At 42.1% G+C, this 18,750-nt stretch overlaps 1 protein-coding gene across 1 annotated transcript in view; it reads left to right on the forward strand.

Moving 5' to 3' along the window:
* The window catches only part of SLC6A4 (solute carrier family 6 member 4), a 534,306-nt gene that overhangs the window by 307,936 nt on the left and 207,620 nt on the right, over nucleotides 1-18,750 (forward strand). Inside the window, exons 3-4 of the mRNA XM_085649232.1 lie at nucleotides 8,624-8,758; nucleotides 11,433-11,652. Of these exons, the coding sequence (XP_085505358.1) occupies nucleotides 8,624-8,758; nucleotides 11,433-11,652 (355 nt within the window). The remainder of the gene's footprint in view (nucleotides 1-8,623; nucleotides 8,759-11,432; nucleotides 11,653-18,750) is intronic.

Consider the following 18,750-nt stretch of genomic DNA (forward strand, 5'->3'; position numbering starts at 1 on the left):
TTTAAATGGTATCTCCCTGCCAGAAATCTTTGTTCAGCAACTGCTAAATTAGCAGTACTTCCAAAATTCAATCAAGTACGATGGGGTGGCAAGACCATTGTGCTGGAAGCATCCAAAGCATCGAACACACTGCCTCTTGGCATAAAAACAGCCCCTAGTCTCCTTGTCTTGAGAAAAGCTGCAAAAACCTGGTTATTCAGGTCTTGGTAACTTTGCGGTCCCGCAACATTCTTAGCTGAAACTGAATAGCGCTTAGACGCCTCCGGGCAGTAAAGCACTCTACAAATCCCGCTAACATAACATTACAATTGGCAAATCTCAAATGTGATATTCGAGACTTAGAATCAGACTGCCACCTCACCAATGATCCTAGCATACTGGCGGCTATCCAGGAGAAAAAAATCTGAATATCTTGCTGAGCGTGAAGTAAAATATCTAAGCCAAGATGACCAAGCTCGCCGCAATGGAGAAGGGAATCGAACTGGCAAGACGCTGGTGAGCCTCATCTGCAACCCACACGCCTCCACAAATGTAGTTGAGTTACTAGACAATAATATTTGCATCCAAGACACCTCCACCGGACCCTAAAAACAATGTCTACTTTCTATACCCATTTATACACTGCAACTCAGTCCTAAGACAAGGCCCAACTGAGCACATACCTTGACACTTTTGCTGTTAATCTGTCTCGACAATGCGCACTGGGAATTTCCCGATTTGCCCATATCGGTGGAAGAAATCATACAAACCATTAGGTCCCTCCCAGGTGGCAAGGCATCAGGCCTTGATAGCTTCACCACCTCTTTTTACAAAGAATATGCTGCTCTCCTAGCCCCACATTTATTGGCCATATTTGAGGACTCCTTAAAAAGGGGTAGACTTCCTCCATCACTCAGAGATGCTGTAATCATTTCAATCTTTAAGCCAGACAAGCCCACCTACAGATGCGACTCATACAGACCACTATTGTTAATTGACGTGGATAAGAGAGTAGCAAAAATTCTGGCAAACCGCCTGTAAGCCCTACTGCCCAACATTGTGAGACCAGACCAATACGGATTTGTTCCTGGCCGTTCATCCTCACACAATGTACGCACCTTATTTGCGGTGATGCAACACCTCGATTTCCACATACAGGCATAGGGTGCCCTGCTTGACGCCCCAAAGGCGTTTGACTAACATGGGACTACCTTTTTCCCTTACTCCAATGGTTGGGATTCAGCCTACCTTTATACACTATACACAACTCTTATATATACATATCCGACACCGTGAGTCCGTCAGAATGGACTAGTCTCCGACCCCATTCAGATCACGCGAGAAAAGCGGCAGGGCTGCCCACTCTCGCCATTGCTATTTGCCATAGCAATAGAGCCCCTGGCTTCCAGGCTCAGGCAACATCATGCACAGAGCGGTATCGGTTTCTCCTCATAGGGGCTGATCATCTCACTGTACGCAGATGACATTGCACTGGACATACGCGATCCACAAACAAACCTGGTGCCGATAATACGGGAAGTGATCCGCTTTGGGGGACTTTCAGGCATACATATCAACTGGGCGAAATCCACGCTTTTCCCCCTCACTGATCATACACATCCATTCAGCATCAAATACCCTTTGAAATGGGCAAAAGTCCCTGTACAATATTTGGGTATATGGTTTAGCCGTGACACGCAAGAACTGTGGACAGTTAACTTTGGCCATGCAATTGAATGCCTTGAAGACAGAATTCCCATATGGTCCAGACTGCCTCTGTCGCTGGTGGGCCGAATCACCATAGCCAAGATGGTGGTACTACCTAAATTTCTATATTTATTTCTCAATGTCCCCTTACCACTCGCAAGTGTCTTCCTATGGCGTCTTATGTCTAACCTAATCTCTCAAACAGGGGCAAGTAGCCAATCTCACATATCTTGGGAAATACTCACACTTCCTCTTGCACAAGGAGGGATGGGGCACCAGATATGACCCTCTATGACCCTGAGAATGCCCAAGGCTAGCTACTGTCTGGCAGGAAATATTCCCGACCATTCAATCAATAACAGACTTACACATAGACTGTACCCTACTGGTATGCTTATTGGGTTCCGTCAAAGATGTTCCAACAGACACTCCCAAGCTCACTACTATGCTGCTACTTCTTGAAAAGTGTGAAGTGGCCATGAACTGGGGAAGACACATGACACAGAGGATGGAGGACTGGTTGCAGGATGCTGCTTACTGTTACAATCAATTGTTGCATTTCTGGGAATTGATGCCACCACGGTCCCGCCCTAAAGATATCTGGGAACCATTACTCACTTATTTGAGGTCCAGAGACACTGACGCTACATAAACACGGACTACCCTCCTCGCTATGCTATATGATCAGATGATACACATAAACTCCTTTCCCCATGCGGATGTGATCACTCTGCCTTTTAGGAATCGCTCTGCAAAATTTCTTGTCATGATGCTGTGGAACAAGACAGAGTCAATGGCTAATTCTTGTACTGAAGTGCATTGGAAAACATCAAAATGATCCTCTTACTTTGGGTGGTTGTGTGCCCAGGATTCTTGTCCATCACACAATGAAGTATGCACTTGCACATCGCTGTATTGTTATTCTTTTCTCTGTTATTTTTTCTCTTCCTTTTTCATATATTTCTAATTCAACATATATGCTACTGGTTGTAACTGTACGAGACATCTCTTGTAATGTCATAAAATGTCAATAAAAAGATTTTTTTTTAAAAAGAGGTCTAGGTGGATATCTCTTGCTGACTTTGCTTTTAATAACTTTTTACACAGTTCATTTGGAAACTCTCCCTTATACTGCACCTATGGAATTCATCCTTGCATACCACCCACCATCACCTCCTCTATGATCCCCACAGTCTCAAACTTGTTACAACATATAAAGAGGGTTAGGAAGCCCAATAGGGAACAATTATTGAAAGCTAAAGCAGATTATAGGTGCACCGACCTGCACCAGCAGGTTCCCCCTCCTTATCATCCATTGGGGCATGGTGTACATGTCCAAAAAATACCTCTTTAACCTGGGGTTTCATCCCAAGTGTACATCCTGATTCGTAGGCCCCTTCAAGATTCCAGGGATAATAGGGAAAGCCACAGATTAAGACTGATCTAATTGGCAAATATATCCTGTGGTACACATCTTTAGAATAAAACCTGCCACATCAATGACAGGGGTTCCTTTACTTGCTACATTGATTGATGATGCACCAGAATAGATCCTAGGACACAGCATCGGCAGATACAGTACCTTGAGAAGTGAAAGAGGTATGCTATTTCTGAACAGTCATGTGAAGCAGCTTAATTTGTTTAAGCACTCTATCTCATCTGCCAATTCAACCGTTTCCTCCCAGGGTGGGGAGAATTTTTCGATGGGGGATTTACTATCAGGATTTCAAGTTAGGTGTGAGTTGGGAAAGGTTCACAGATATAGTTGCACAATATAAGCTCTGTGTATACCCACAGTATGCAATCATACTAAACCATTTGTCACTTCACTCATAGAATCACGCAATTCAGACATGGAAGGGACTGAAGAGTGTGGAAGGCTGAGCATGGCATCGAAGGAGCACAGGACCATTAAGCCCTGAAGGGTTGGCATTTCCTTGGTCAGAGGTTTACATCCTAAGCAACAGAAGTAGAATCACATGCACACATATCTTGCCTGGCAACACATCGTAGTTGCACTGACTTTCTACTTTCACTCAGTTTGTACACTAAACCTTGAGTCTTATCACCTTATTAGTCTCACTCCCTCCTGGTTCCTCTCAGGTTTTCCTCACCCTATCCATTCACAGTTGCGCACTCGTCTTATCTGTTGTTCATTAAATTGTTGATTTGTTGCTGTGCTGATTTTCCTGTTCCTTGGCTTCTTCGTGATCAGAACTGTTATCCAGGCCTATATCTGATCTCAAAACACCAAAACAACCCTGGTACAAGGTAGCTTACTGCCTGATTGTAGATCCCTCCTCTCTGCATTAGCTCATATTTGGTAATTCATGTCCATGGACTTGTTGGATTTACCATAAATCATCAGACCTACATCCATCTGGCGCCTAAAGTCATGGCTGCACATCAAACCAGTACAAAATGCCAGTCCATGCTGGGCATTCTGGAAAACCCAGCAAGCGCTCCTCTGTCTTCCGCTTGCCCGTATTCCCTTTCTTGCTCTGATAATGTATCAGAGTTCTTAATTCCTTCCTAGAGACTAGGGTAAAGTTGGGGTTCTCAGTGGATCGCCATCCTTGAACCGTGTGTCAGTTTTAGTAGAATTAAGTTTCAGATAGTTCTCTGGCATTCATTGGATTACTACCTGAATGCAATTATTGAGGGCAAAGGTGTCCAGGTCTGATGGACCTTTCAGTTTTGGGAAGATCTTGGCATTGTCTGCAGAGTTGTAACAGAAGCTTAAAAGAATTGACTAACTCTTTCAGTGTTGACAGGCATACACTGAGGGGGCGATGGTCGAGATTTGAGCAACACCCTCCCGAGAATGAATGATTATATTTTAAATAGATGCAGCATTAACAATTGTGTGAGGTGAGATATGATCCTGTTAAAACTGCACCCTGGATTCCTGTGTCCCTTGGTCTTTGCAGGCAGCTGGTGGTCACCAGTGAAGAAGACTGAGGAAAAGTCCGGAAGAAGGGTGTCAGCAACTCCATTCTGTGTTCTTGATGTCTTCTCAGAGAGCAATCAAATTGGATGCAGTGCCTCTGGGAGTAATGTTGAGAGGAAGCGGTTTTGTTCAAGGAAAATATTGCTATCAAAATAGGCAATTATTTTCAATAAGCCTGACTATGCAAGGTGGCAATAGGTCTGTACACGGTCAGGTCACACTGGTTAAGTTCATATTTTCTTAGGATGAGCTTTATGGCATGAGGTATGATATTTTAGTTCACTGTGTACCTTTCTAGATGAGACTGATTGCGTGATTAATTGTATTGTATTTCACACACTACTTGGTTAACTCTTGCCACTGAAATGGATAAACTAATCACTGTGGCTGGTATAGCAGCAAATAATGCTTCAAGGATTCTTCTAAATATTTGTGGAGGGCACAAGTGTACTGGAGAGGCAATACAGAGAGCTTTGATTAATTCCTGAGTTCATGGAGAGAAGGCTGAAGCAGCTGAGTTTGTTTGTGTGGTGGAGGCAACAATAGGAATTCTCATGATTGGTGTGCAATGTGGTCAATGATGATATCCGTTGATGCAGTTTAAGATGCAGTCAGGGTTGTGGAAATCAGAGATGGTTTTTACAGTGTCTTTACTCAGGTATATTGCATTTCAGGCGTGCTAAGGGTAGTGACATCTCTGATTTTTTATGACGGTTTTGAACTATTTACACACTTTTTTCCTTGCTGTATTTGAGTGCTTTACTTCAAAGCCTTTTCAAGGCTTTTAGTTTCTGTTGCTTTACATATGATTACAGTAAAAGGGTAAATGTGCCAGCAAGGAAATTTGTTTAACTCTTGTTTTTAATGTTGCTCTTATATACTTGGGAAATCCTAAATAGTCACTTCCAATAAATACTTCTTGAATTAAACTTATTTCACCAACTTGAATAAATCTCAAAATCAAAAAACAAGACAGGTGCATACTTTTTTTTACAGAAAAAAAATATACATTTATGTAGAAAAATTCATTGAGGGTACATGTAGTATAAATCAAAGATATACAAAAGTGAAATGAGTACAATTTAATTTCTGTACAAATCAATCTCTCATGAGCACCTTTGGATAACACCTATTCCAAATCCTAAAAATTATAGACATTGTTATTGGATGTACCATCTATGTTATTACACCATTTATTCATGTATGGAATTAGGTGAACTTGTCAACGTTTCAGTCTATTTGTTATCATCTCTTAGACCATCTTCAGAACGAAATTTCATTTATGAACCAAAGACCCTAATTCTTATCATGAATCTAATTTGATGATTCGAGAACAGCAGTCTAAGCATGTATTAGGAATCAAGTTTTTTCAATTAGGAGTCGTGTCAAAATTCAATATTCTACACAAGTCCCTGGGTAGCCGCTTCAGAGATCACACATCCTTGGTAGTAGGGTCTATTAATGTGCCCCTTCGTTCTTTTCTTCAACGTCTACCAGAGCAGAAGCACGTCGCGGATCGGATTGCACTCGTATAGTTACAGCACTTTTGGTGGGGGAGCGAGGCTTTGAAGAGGACTATTATACCACTATCTTCAGCCATGGGTGGAATTGGTTGATGGTCGTCAATGGTCCCACCTGGCATAGGCACAGAGATTTCTGACCCAGTTAAAATTTCCTTCTTGATCCAGTAAGCATGCTTGTGTAGGAAGCTGCAGGAGATGGAGGTGCAGTGTGAAGGTTCAGATTGAAATTGGTGATGTGCTGTTTGCTCTAAGACAAGTAATAGGAATGTTTCCTGCTACTGAGACAAGTCATTTTGGGGGTGAAGATTGCAACAGGATGATTGTGTGTGTTTGTTTATAGTGACATTTTGATGGAAGTCAAGTGCATCAAGGTTAGTGAAGAGCTATGAGGTCTTGAGAAGTTTGAACTTGAAGAACAATGAATTGAAAGCTCCCAGAATAGATTGATTTGAGTGATGAATTGTAGTAGCTGAGATTGAGTCCAAAAAAGCAGCTCAGAAAGCTAAGTTATGTGGGATTAGTCAATGAATGAGGAGAATTGAGTCAGCAAATGTTGGTGTGGGTGAGTAATGTACAAGTAACGATGAACACTCAAATCCTGAGTATTTTTTGATACTGGACATTGGTAAGGAAGTTTGCTTTGCATGCCAGGTTTAGTCCACCTCCACTCTTCAGGTGTTTAAAGAATAGGGTTAGGTAGTCATGGTGGATGATTTCATCAAGTACTCGTGTAGCATTTTCTCTTACCTACGTTTGTAGGATGAAGTCAGATAATAGGTCATAGGTGTTGGTTCTGTTCTTTCCAAATGAACTGGCATTGATTAGGTTACAAGATAGGTATCTGTTGGAGGGAGTGGGAGGTAAAATAAATTCTGACTGGCTAGAGGACACTGATGATACCTCTCGCAGGCGAGGCAGAGGATGATGTGTGGATGGTGCTCTGCAGGCCCCAGTATAGTGTATTACATGTCCAATGGTGACCTGACCAGTCTGGTGGTTGCTCCCAGCACGAAGGCCATAGAGCTAGGAAGGTGAGGTGAGTTTGATGATTACTCCTGCCACATATCTATTCCAGAAAGAAGGGACAGACTGATAAGGTCCCAGGATATGAGGTACTGGTTGCCCAATATCTCACCTCTTGGGAATACTACTCAAATATTTTCTCTGGCCGAAGCTGCTTCAATAGGTAGTGTTGAGATTTAACAAGATAAGGATTAGTAAGGGGGTGAACTGAAGGAGGGAGTATAAAGTGAGAGACTGACAGGGTATTAATTAGTCAAAGACTGCGCAAGAGAGATGATAGCAACTAATTTGTGAGGAAGGTATAGTCGGGAAGAATGAGCACGGGTTGGTGATTCTGGTCTGTATCATTTTATGATGGGCATTGTGGCTAGGTGCATATGTATTGGGAGAGAAAGCAAAGTCATCTGAGAGATGTGTATGTGATTTTTAATAGATGTTATCATTGATGACTAATAGGTGAGAAACTGAAAAATGGGTCAGTAAGTGTGTCCTAATATGTTTTTGGAGGAAGCAGGGAAACTGTAGAGAGCTAGGTGAGGGGAAGGCTTGGATAGGGCAGATCTGGTAGCCTTTTTGACTAAGGAGTCAGACGTATTATTAGAAAAGTTCTTCAGTTTACATAATTTATATAGCTAGGATATTGCTGAAGGAATGTTTCAACATGTGGTAAACTGGCGATTGGAAAGTATCCATGAAAACATGTGACTAATCTAACAAGAATGTAGTAAAATGTTTTCTCATAGAATCATTTGTCCGCTAGTGCGTTATTTATTGTCGATCATCCAATTTGATGCACCTAAGTAATGTTCCTAGACACTCCTGTAGGAGCAATAAGCTCTATTTCAAGAAAAGAAGATTGGAACGCATTATTCTAGTCATATCTAAGATGCTGTTATTTATGATGAGTCCAGTAACATTTGTGAACCACTAGGTATCCCTGCAACACATGCCTTGTGATATGATGGGGACAAATATCCATGAAAATCATATTTACAGTATAAAGTTAATCTCTTACTGCATTACCGTTGTACACTACACTTTGACCACCTGTGGAGAATAGAGTCAGCTTCTAGAGGCTACATCCTACACATTGTATCAAGGTCTAAAGGCCACAAGCATTCTCTGCCTGGCTACAGTATGACTATAGTAAGGCTACAGTCCATAGAGACTGGGCCAGAAATTAATACCATTGTATGGGGGGTGCGCTCCTCTTACGTGCATAGAGCCATTTAGTAAACAACAGGAAAAAATGTGTGTTTTTCCACTGGATGATTATAGGTTCTTTGCACTGGGGTCAGTGATTTAGATCTCATGCCGAAATAGGCATGATGGCTTGTGCATCGTGGGTGCTATGTCTTAAACATAAATAACTGATATCTTTAAAATGTTCAGGCAGATTTGAACTACATACCTGGCTTTCCTTTTGTATCTCTCTGTTTAGGGGCATTCCTCATCCCCTACACCATCATGGCCATCTTTGGGGGAATACCCCTCTTCTACATGGAGTTAGCTTTGGGCCAGTACCACAGAAATGGATGCATCTCAATATGGAAGAAAATCTGCCCTCTGTTCAAAGGTAAGGATTCCATCTACCACAATTAGGTTTTCCACATAGGCCCCCTCCCCATACAGAAGCAGCGCAAAGCCTTTTAATACCCAGCAGAGCTGTTTCTGGCTGGAGATCCAGTAGAACATTACTCAGAAGTGACTAGATCAAGAAATAATCTGTCTATATTCCTTTTCACAACCACTAGGATGAAAACTTAATAATCGAAATTGAAAACAAGGATAAATTCAGGTTGGAAGATAGTGATCTCTCTCTGTTTTAATATTACGACCTGGTGGATACATTGGAAGAGGGTGCTAGTGCTTTTTTTTGTTATAGTTTGATATAATGAACTGTGCTAAACACAGAGATTATTCTGTGTATTCACTATTAGGTATCCTGCGTCATCCATTTTTTTTGAAAGACACTGCTGGCTGTATGGCCATAATACCTAAATACCTGAATGGGTGTGGGGGCTAGTATAGTGCTGTTCTGACAACTAAGATGTCATAGATATCAACGTGTGTTGGTCATTTTACTACTGATCTGCATTTGGTCTGATGTTTGTTTGATATACTTAATTGTTAATGTACTGAAAAACTGTGAAGCAGTTCAAATCCAGATAAGGTAAAGTCTTTCAGGACAAAAATGAAGAGATAGCACATAGATACCCATGGAATGTCATCCTGTCCCCTAATACAGTGCCTAGTGTGCAATATGATAGCAGGGGGGATAGCTGAAGAACAAAAAAATTGCCAGTGTTCACTATGACTTAGTATAGTACAGTAACCCATGGCATGATTACAGAAGGTGGCAACTAACCTGTGTTGTGTAGGGGGACGTTGGGCTGCATCTCAAGGTTCAGGACTCAGGATGATGGTGTTTGTGTTGTACCCCCATGTCCAGGATTTAAGAGACAAATTAAGGAGCCTATTCACAAAAGTATTATCAGGCATAAATGTATGTTTGTGCCCAGAAATACCTTTTCCACACTAGCCAGAATTTCCCAAAGGGATTTCTGGCAGGCATAAATGCAATTACTAGAGTGGATTTCTCCAGCACAAGTGTGAAGAAATGTGCATTAGTAAATTCTACTCAAGGGGTGGGAAATGGGTGTTCCAAGGCAAGGGTTGCCTTGGAGGTTTGGGAATTCCAAAGGACATTAATATTTGTGGGCATTCTTGAACTTTGATCCAACCTCTGCCCACCTCTCCCCTCCACCCCCAGGTGCTGCCACCATATAGGTTTTGGCTTCTTCCATGAGCAGCTGCCACTATGGAGTGAATAAAAGCAACATAACAAAATATGCTAGCAGATTTATCTGTGAATACCAGATCAGGGAAGGCTCAGGTGATGTGCTGGGACTATAGTACGAACCAAAGCCTGACAGCAACCCACTCATAGGAAATCAAGTGAAAAAGGGATAAAGACAGATAATACCACAGTTGCTAATGAACTTTAAAAGAAAAGTGGGAAAGTGTCAGGGGTTAGCGTATGAGCAAGTACTTTAAAAAAAAACGAAACTCTTGGCCAGATCACTTATGTAATTGCATAAATTAATTTCCGTTTTTTAAAGTATTTTTCGGTTTATCAAGCTTCATTGATTTATCAACTGTTTTGTGATCCAATCAGTCACATTTAATGTAATTTGCACAATTGAATGTGTCACATTCCCAACTGTATATGCACCCTTCAGTTAATTCTATAAACATTTAACTAATGATCCTAATTGGGAGTTAAAAAAGTTTAGGATTTGACAGCTTCTCTTAAAAGGAAAAGTACATTCCAACATAGAGTTTTCAGTTAAGCTGAAAAACCAAGGGGGGGTTAAAATTAGGCGTGTGCAGAGTTTTGCTAAGTGGAATTCTGCAAAGTGACCAAAAAACTCCACAACGCTACACTGAGTGCGTTAGGTTGCTCCATTCATGCTGATTTTTAGCACTGGGTGTTTGTCCCGCACTGTAAAATCAGCACAAACTGCATCACATGCAGCACAAGAGGGAACTGCTTCTTTCTGCCGCTCGAGTAGATGTTGTAATTGAGTGGCAGCTTCCTCACGCGAACGGAAGGTTTCTCAATACGAGCAACCACCCACGTTGAGAAATCTCGCTGGGAGGTGGTCTGAAGTACGATTTTCCTTGCTCGCGCTCAGCATCTTAACGTTGGCAGGTGAGGAAAAAACACCGATCTGCTGACTTTTTCAGAACTCTGCGCGCTATGCAGAGGGGGAAAAACTCCGCAAACTCCATGAGCAGAGCAGAATTTCACACCCAGGCCTAATTAAAATGTGCCTACACCTAAAAAACATTGGAACACTTGAAACTGAACCATGACGCTATCGTCCTTGGTACCAGAAATATGGATTGATTAGTAAACCTTTCATTATACTTAGAAGCATTTTGGAGGGTATAATGAAGAAGGGAGGGTATAATGACGGTGGTCTATCCTAACATTGAAGATTTCTACTTTTAAGTCAGGATGATTATAAATACTGTTACAAATGTGTTTTGCATGCCCTGTGCTTCTTCAAGGCATAGTGGGTTACATTTCTGTGTATCCTTAAAGTAAGGAGACCACTATGAATTGAGAAATCATTAGATGCAGTAATAAATACATTAGAAAGGAGCTTTTCAATCTTCCTCTACCTCATCCATAGAACTTCAATATATACAGCGGACTACTGACTGTGGCTCTCCTTCTATAGGTATAGGCTTTGCTATCTGCGTGATTGCTCTCTACATCGCCTTTTACTACAATACCATCATGGCCTGGGCTCTGTATTACCTCCTGTCCTCCTTCACCAGCGAGTTGCCCTGGACCAGCTGTAACAACGCTTGGAACACACCGAACTGCACCAACTACTTATACAACTCTAGCACTGCCTGGTCTGGGCACTCTACCTCACCTGCAGAGGAATTTTATACGTAAGTGCATGTAAGTGAATGCAACAATATGAAAGAGGTAAAGAGACCAAGAGTGAGTGAGTGGGGGTATGAGCATATCGTGATGGCAAAAAAGAGAGGCGAGACTCCATAAAAACATGATGTGGCAAGATAGGAGATTTAGGAGCCTTCTAGAAGACAAAGGATGGTTAAGATTGAGGGATGGAAGACAGTGAAGAATAAGACAGAAAGATGCAGTTGCAAAGACAGAGAGGCGGTCAGGAAAGGGAGAGACCATGAGCACTAGAGGAGAGTGAAAAGGAATGGAATCTGACCTGTGATCCTAGTTGTCTCTCAGGGGGATCGCCATAAAAGCACTGAATAGTCTGCCGAAGGTATTGGGATCTCATAGCACTTCTTTTAAAGTCACATTTTCACAGTACCTTTTCCTTACTTTGGAAAGGCCACAGGATGCAGGAGACCAAAAAGTAAAACTGTTTGCAGCATTAAGACGGACTATATTGCCAGTTCCATCAATTTAGTTTAAAAGATGGAAGAAAAACATATATCCTTTAAAAATCACTAAAACTAAGCAAAAGTTACTTTTTAAAACATCTTTCACAAATTCTTATTATTTTCTGAATAATAATGAAGGATAGGGCAATGTAACTGTTAGAGGCTGCAGCTCCGAAACAATAATAGAACACTGCACCTGTCAAAGCACCCAGACCTCCAGTGCCCCATCATGCTCTGCAGGTGGCAGTTTACCCAGTGCTTTTTGACACAATAAGTTAAACGTACGTATCCCTTCCGTCGGGGAGGAGGGAGGGTTGCTTATGATTAAAAAGGAGACCCCCCTGAGAGAGAACTAGGATTATAGGTGAGAAACCATTCTTTTTCTCTCACGGGATCTCCACTGAGAATCATAAGCTTTGAATAGAATGACTAGCTTATTCCCCAAAAGCCCACAAGGTAAGAGATACACAAGGTATGATATTTAAGCAAATATATTTCTTAGAGAAGCTTACCATACTTGGGCATCTGTACAGTACAGTTACATCTTTGCAGATCTCAGTGATTAGAACATTCCTAAGTAATACTGCAGTAATTGCTTTAACTGATGGAATGGGTTTTTAGGTTTCCCAGGTAAGGCTTTGTTGGGTGTCTGGTAAAACATGATTATGCAGGAGACAAACCATCTAGAGAGGGATTGTTTGGAAGTGGCAAATCCTGTTCATAAAGGACCATAGTTTACAAATAGTGGCTTTGATTTTCTCACAGGTTTAGTCTTATCCAGATAAAACTTCAACGCCCTCCTAACATCGAGGGTGTGGAGAGACCTCCCTGCAGCCGATATGGAGATCTGAAAAAAGGTCTGTCAGGAAATAGTTGTGATTGGCATGAAAATCAGGCACTGTTTTAGAGAGGAATTTAGGATGGATCCTCATCACTACAATATTATTGTGAAATACTGCAGAAGGTGTGAGGTAACACAGAACCTGAATTTCGCTAACTCTATGTGCAGAGGTTGTAGCGACCAAGAAGAAAGAATTTCAAAATAGGTTGTTGAAGGGAAGCTTTATATAAAGGCTCAAAGGAAGGACCCATAAGGTGAGAAAGTACACTATTCAACTCCCACAGAGAGAATGGTCTCCTGATAGCAGGATACATTTTTTAATGCCCTAAAGGACTTTGTGAAGGACATTTTCGATAGGCTAGGATTACTGCCTAAAGGAGAATTGCCTAGAAGAAAACTGCAGTTTTGCTTTAGCCAAATGAAGGAGGCATGGAAGACCAGCCTCTTCTTGGCAGGTGAGAGGATGAAAATAGTTTTGAGCATACCAGATGCAGAATCTTTTTCATTTAAAAGGATAGGACATTCTAGTAGATGTTCTTCTGGCTTCTCTAAAAATGTCCATGCCCTCCTGAGGATGGTTTATATGGCTATATTGTATGAATCCAGGCGCCAAGCTGATAAATTCAATGATTGAAGGCTGCGGTGTACAATCTGGCCTCCAAACTTATGAAGGAGGTCCGATCTGCATGGCAGCCTCCTGTGTTGACTCTCTGAGAGGTGAAGGAGGTCCATGAACCACCATGTTGTGGTCGCTCTAGAGCAATAAGAATCATTCTGGCCTTTGGATGAGACCGTTTGATGATCACTGTTGACAGTAGGGGAATCGGAGGAAAGGCAATCTGTCTAACCAGTTGATCCATAGGACATTCCCTAACATACCTGGTTGGTAAAACCTCGGGTGAAGTCTGGGCATTTCTTGTTTTCTCAATTTGCGAAGAGGTCTATTTAATGGAAACCTCTGTTGCAAAAGATGTCTCAGAGGACAGTACAGCTTAACACCCATTCTTTCTTCTCTTGAATGGTTCCGCTAAGAGCGTTCGCTTGAACATTCTGAAGCCTGGCAGGTGCACAGCGGTAATCCTGAGATCCCTGCAGAGTAACCATTTCCAGAATGTTTGTGTTTCCAGTGACTAAAGTCTGGATATCGTTCCTCTCTGTTTGTTCAGATAATGCATGGTCATTGTATTGTCTGTCTGAACAAGGAGACAGTTTGTCTTGAAGGATAGAAGGGGAGCCTTCACAGCTAAATGTACTACTCTCATCTCTAGTAGGGTGATATGGTAATCTTGTTCCTTTGAAAGCTGGAGGTGGTCCTTGTGAGCACTCCACCCAGAGCAGGAGGAATCAATCACTGTGGTATGTGCTCGGATGTCTTAATAGAAACTGATACTGTTTAGAAGGTTCACTGAGCAACACCACCAGTTGAGTGATTACTTTGCCTGAGTTGTTAGAATCAGTTTGTCATCCCATCTTTCTGAGAGTTGATTCCACTGATCCTCTAGAAACTGTGCAGAGGTCTCCTGTTCAGACGTGCATTCAGGACCAGAAGGATACATAATGGCAACGATTCTAGAAGAAAATATATTTGCCTTTCTGTGCGATGGGCTGTTCTCTTCAGATTGTGATATTTCTGAAGGACAGTTTATTGCCTCCTGTGGCGGCTGGTGACATTTGAAAGTGGTGAGGCGCAAAACAATTGCCGTACAGCACTGTAGCGAGCGAGCGAGCCTGAACCACCTACGGGGGGTTTGGGGTGGTTCTCCCCCCAAGAAAATGTTGAAAAAAGAGTGGGCAAATGGTGCATTTTCAAGCAAATTGAGAACGCAGCAGGTGACTGACGACCACATAACCTAAGTGCTCAAATATTCTTTTCACATATGAACATCTCTAGAAACCTGTGTTTATTATACGGTTTGCAAAAAGGGCTGCCTTAATTTACCACCAAAGAGGTGAAGCAGCGCCAGTCGAAAATGCTTTGTGATCCGGACCTCAGAGAGCACCATTTGAAAAATTATTTTTGGGTCTATTTAATAAAATTGTTTACAATATCGAGCTGTACTTTAGCGCACTTTGTGAATAACGCAGATAAAGATAATTCTCCCAACGTCCACAACGGGTCAAATTTAGAAGTACAGAGATTAACTTTACAAAGCTTCCTCAAATTTCCATACAATCAAACCTGCAATCTAAGTTACGGAAAGCCCAACTGTGTGCTCTGCTGAGATTTGGCAAGGTTACAGGCATCAGTAGTGTGTCAGGCCTGCTTGCTGCTAGCGTCTCTCAGTACACACCAGACCATCTTCCATTATCATTTAAGCTGCTTGCATCTTAATCTTATATGCTGGGTTCCTTTTATTTTGCTTTATATGGAAAGTCGTCCCTCTGACCGAGTCTCTAATAATGACAGTGCATAACAATGTACTGAATTACATTTATCCCAAACCTCAAGCCATCTACAAAACCGTCCACAGCTACAATCCCACATCTGTTATGAAACAGGCGCATGACATTATGTACCCAAGGGCAGGACTCACAAGCAAACACTGCAAAGCAAATTTACGTCTCAGATTCTCCGAACGAAGAAGACTTATTTCTCTCCCAGGGGTAGCCACGCTTCTATTTATTTTTATTCACAGGATAATATCAAAAGCAGTGACAGTAAATTCTTAGAAAACGTCGTACCTGTTTTGCGTTAGGGACTCGGAGTAGAACTTTGCGGCGCTGCCCCCCATGAGGAACTTTTTCTCCAGACCCTTCATTGGAGGCATGAAAGACAGGCGTCGCGGGAGACACCCTTTGACAGCAAGAGGGCTAGGTTTTCACAGGTGAGAGTGAGGCTGGAGAAAAGCTACAGACAGAGAATGTTCACAAGCTGGGTCTGCAAACCCGAAGTCTTGGTGCATTCTCCGGCAGAGAGACATCACCTGCCGAACAGACTGTTTAATGTGAGCTGTCTCTTGTGTAGTATGAATACACATGCACACATGCAGCAGTGCTCTTAGTGACAGAACTCAGCACCATACAGGGAGCTTGCAAACGCATGTATGGGGACTGGAACCCAAGAAACTAAGGATACTGCTGACTTTCAGCGAGAGTCTTCCCCTGGCCCTGTAAGCATAGTCAGGTTTTCTAATCAGCAGCACAACCTTATGCCGGGCACAATGCTGGGTCGACACGTCTATACGAGACAATGTTGATGGAGATGTCTGATGAGAGGTTGTGGTATCACAGACAACGCACCCTTTGATTTACTAATGGGACTGTCTGTCCTTGCTTTGTGATGCACATGAGACACCGAGCTGCTGTTACTTCCTGAAACCCTCCCTCCAGACAGTGTAGTAGGTGACAAGTCTCTTAACATCAATCACATGTAAACCCCAATCTGATGTAAATTCAAGAGAGGAGGAAAAAAGAAGTCAATCAAACGTCCGATTGACATGAAATACAGAGTCACATTTTGGGATGAATCAGGGGTGAGTGTGAATCCCTATTTTTAGGTGTCTGTAAGAAAGAGCCTGAATTTCGCTAACCCCGTGTAGTAAGGGAACTGTGGTTAAGAAAGCCACTTATTAATATCAGGTACATGATGCACCAGGTATGCATGCGCTCAAAGAAGGGTGACATGAGCCGAGTGAACACTGTTTTTTGGTTTCCTGTGGGAGGCGGTATGCAGCATGATAAGATAAGCCTCGCCACACCGATCTAGAATTTGGTGTTTGACTAGCACATTAAAATACGGAGAGTATTTTTGTTTCCGAGTAATCAATGAATTCTGCCAAGTACGCACTAATCGAAAAGTAATTAAATGTGCATATAGTACATGCAACAAATGCAGTGAAAGACTTAGGAGCTTTAAAGTGTGTGTATGTCTTTGCACCACATGACAAATCTGATGTCACTTTTTCCTTGTGTGAAAAACGAACGTTATTAAGGCTTTTGCGTCATCCCAGATTAGATCTTCAGCGTCATAAGGCATTAACTGTTGAAGACTTTTCTTTCTTATGTCCTCTTCACCAAGCCTGTAACAATTATAACATTTTCCCCTTTCACATTAACGGGCCGCATTAGATTTGCTGTTTCCAGGACTGGTGTGGTATGCTGGTGTCTAAACACCCTAGAAATAAAAGAGCAGTATTTTGAGAAAACATTTGGTTTATGGCTTATCTTTGTTTTCTGGGCTTTTTTCACCTCCAAGTGTTTGAGTGTTCACAAGCTCAGTAAATGCGACCTTAATGAAAAAAAAAAGATAACTAGATATGAATCCTTATGTTATATTGTGCATATCTGTTTTCGAGATTGATTTTTTGGGAAAGTGTCCATGCCTAGGCTAGTTCTTCCTTTCTTTGCTTCTAGAAGCACTACACCAAATTTCGATGTATGCCCAATCAGAATCCTAAAAAGTATCTCATCTGACACCACTGCACCTTTGTCTACAAATAATAGAAGTGAAGATCGGTGCAGTTACCTACCAGAGGACCGCAGTCATTTTGGAAAAAGATTCCTTTGTGCCACATATTCATTGCGGTTTTTTGTTCTTTTGCAGTCGCGGCCGGGATGCCGACGGGTGGGGGGGTAGAAATGGGGTCCTCGAGGGGGGGGAGGCGGGAGGGGTTTAATTAAAAAAAATATAAAAGAAAACTGACCGTACTGTGCCACCTCAGCTTCTGGATGGGTCCCGACTCCCGCCGTCCTGCGTTTTCCAATACCTGCAGGCAGCTCTCATCCTGACGTCATCTACATGTCCTGAGGTGAGCTGCAAGGATCACCATGCATTTGGATATGTTTCTGGGTGCAGATTTAAGACCAAAAGGAAGAACTTTGTATTGAAAGTGGTCTCTTCCTACCAAGAACCTCAGGAATTACTGATGTTTCTTGGCTATCAGGATGTGAAAATGGGCATCTTGCAGATGTATTAAGCATTGCCAATACCCTTGGTGGAGATGATGATAGATATAATGGAGAACCAACAACCTGAGCTTTTCTTTCTAAATCCACTTGGTCTCTTTTTTCAGGTCTAGAATAGGGGTGAACTCAATTTTTGGTCCTTTCTTCACGGGAAAATAACCAGAATAAATTACCAATCCTTTGAGAGAAGTTGGGACCTTTTCCACTGTATGTTTTTGTAAGAGGATGGAGTTGCTGTAGTTCTTCCTGATGAAACAGGGATGATCTCTTTGGTGGGATTAATGGTAGGATCTTGAATTTGAGACAGTATTTATTTGTGATGCTATTCAGAACCCAGTTGTCCCTGTTCATTTTTCCACTCTTCCAGGGAAAATGCAATGCTTCGGCCTACCGGAGTGGATAACGGAGGAGTGGGAAGAAGGGACACAATGCTTGCCGCTAGAGTATGGTTTCGTGGCTTGGGTATGTTGTTCTGTCTTGATGTGAGACATTTCATCATCAGCATGAGAAAAGAACAACATGTTCCCTGAAAAAGGTAGGTTTTACATCAAGTGTTCAGCTTCAGGCTTCCACCCTGTTGAGTCTGAGCCAGAATGAGAGACATAGAACTAGAAGATAACAGTATTTATGTGCTGCTAGGATGGAGGTATCCACTTGAGCACTGATTATCTGGATGATACCATCTAGCCCTTGTTGAAGATTTCTTGGAAATTTGGATGTCTGTCTCTGGGTAGGTCTTTTATCAACTGTTAAATACAGTCCCTGAGTAGCCTATTATGTCTTCGGCCTTCATAGTAACCACAGAAGTGCCACACAACTTTCTGCTCACAGAACATTACTTCTTACTTTCCTTGTCAGGAGGAACAGTAGAAGATGGA

This window comes from Triturus cristatus, chromosome 3_2, assembly GCF_964204655.1.
Source record: "Triturus cristatus chromosome 3_2, aTriCri1.1, whole genome shotgun sequence".
In the NCBI taxonomy this organism is placed as follows: domain Eukaryota; kingdom Metazoa; phylum Chordata; class Amphibia; order Caudata; family Salamandridae; genus Triturus; species Triturus cristatus.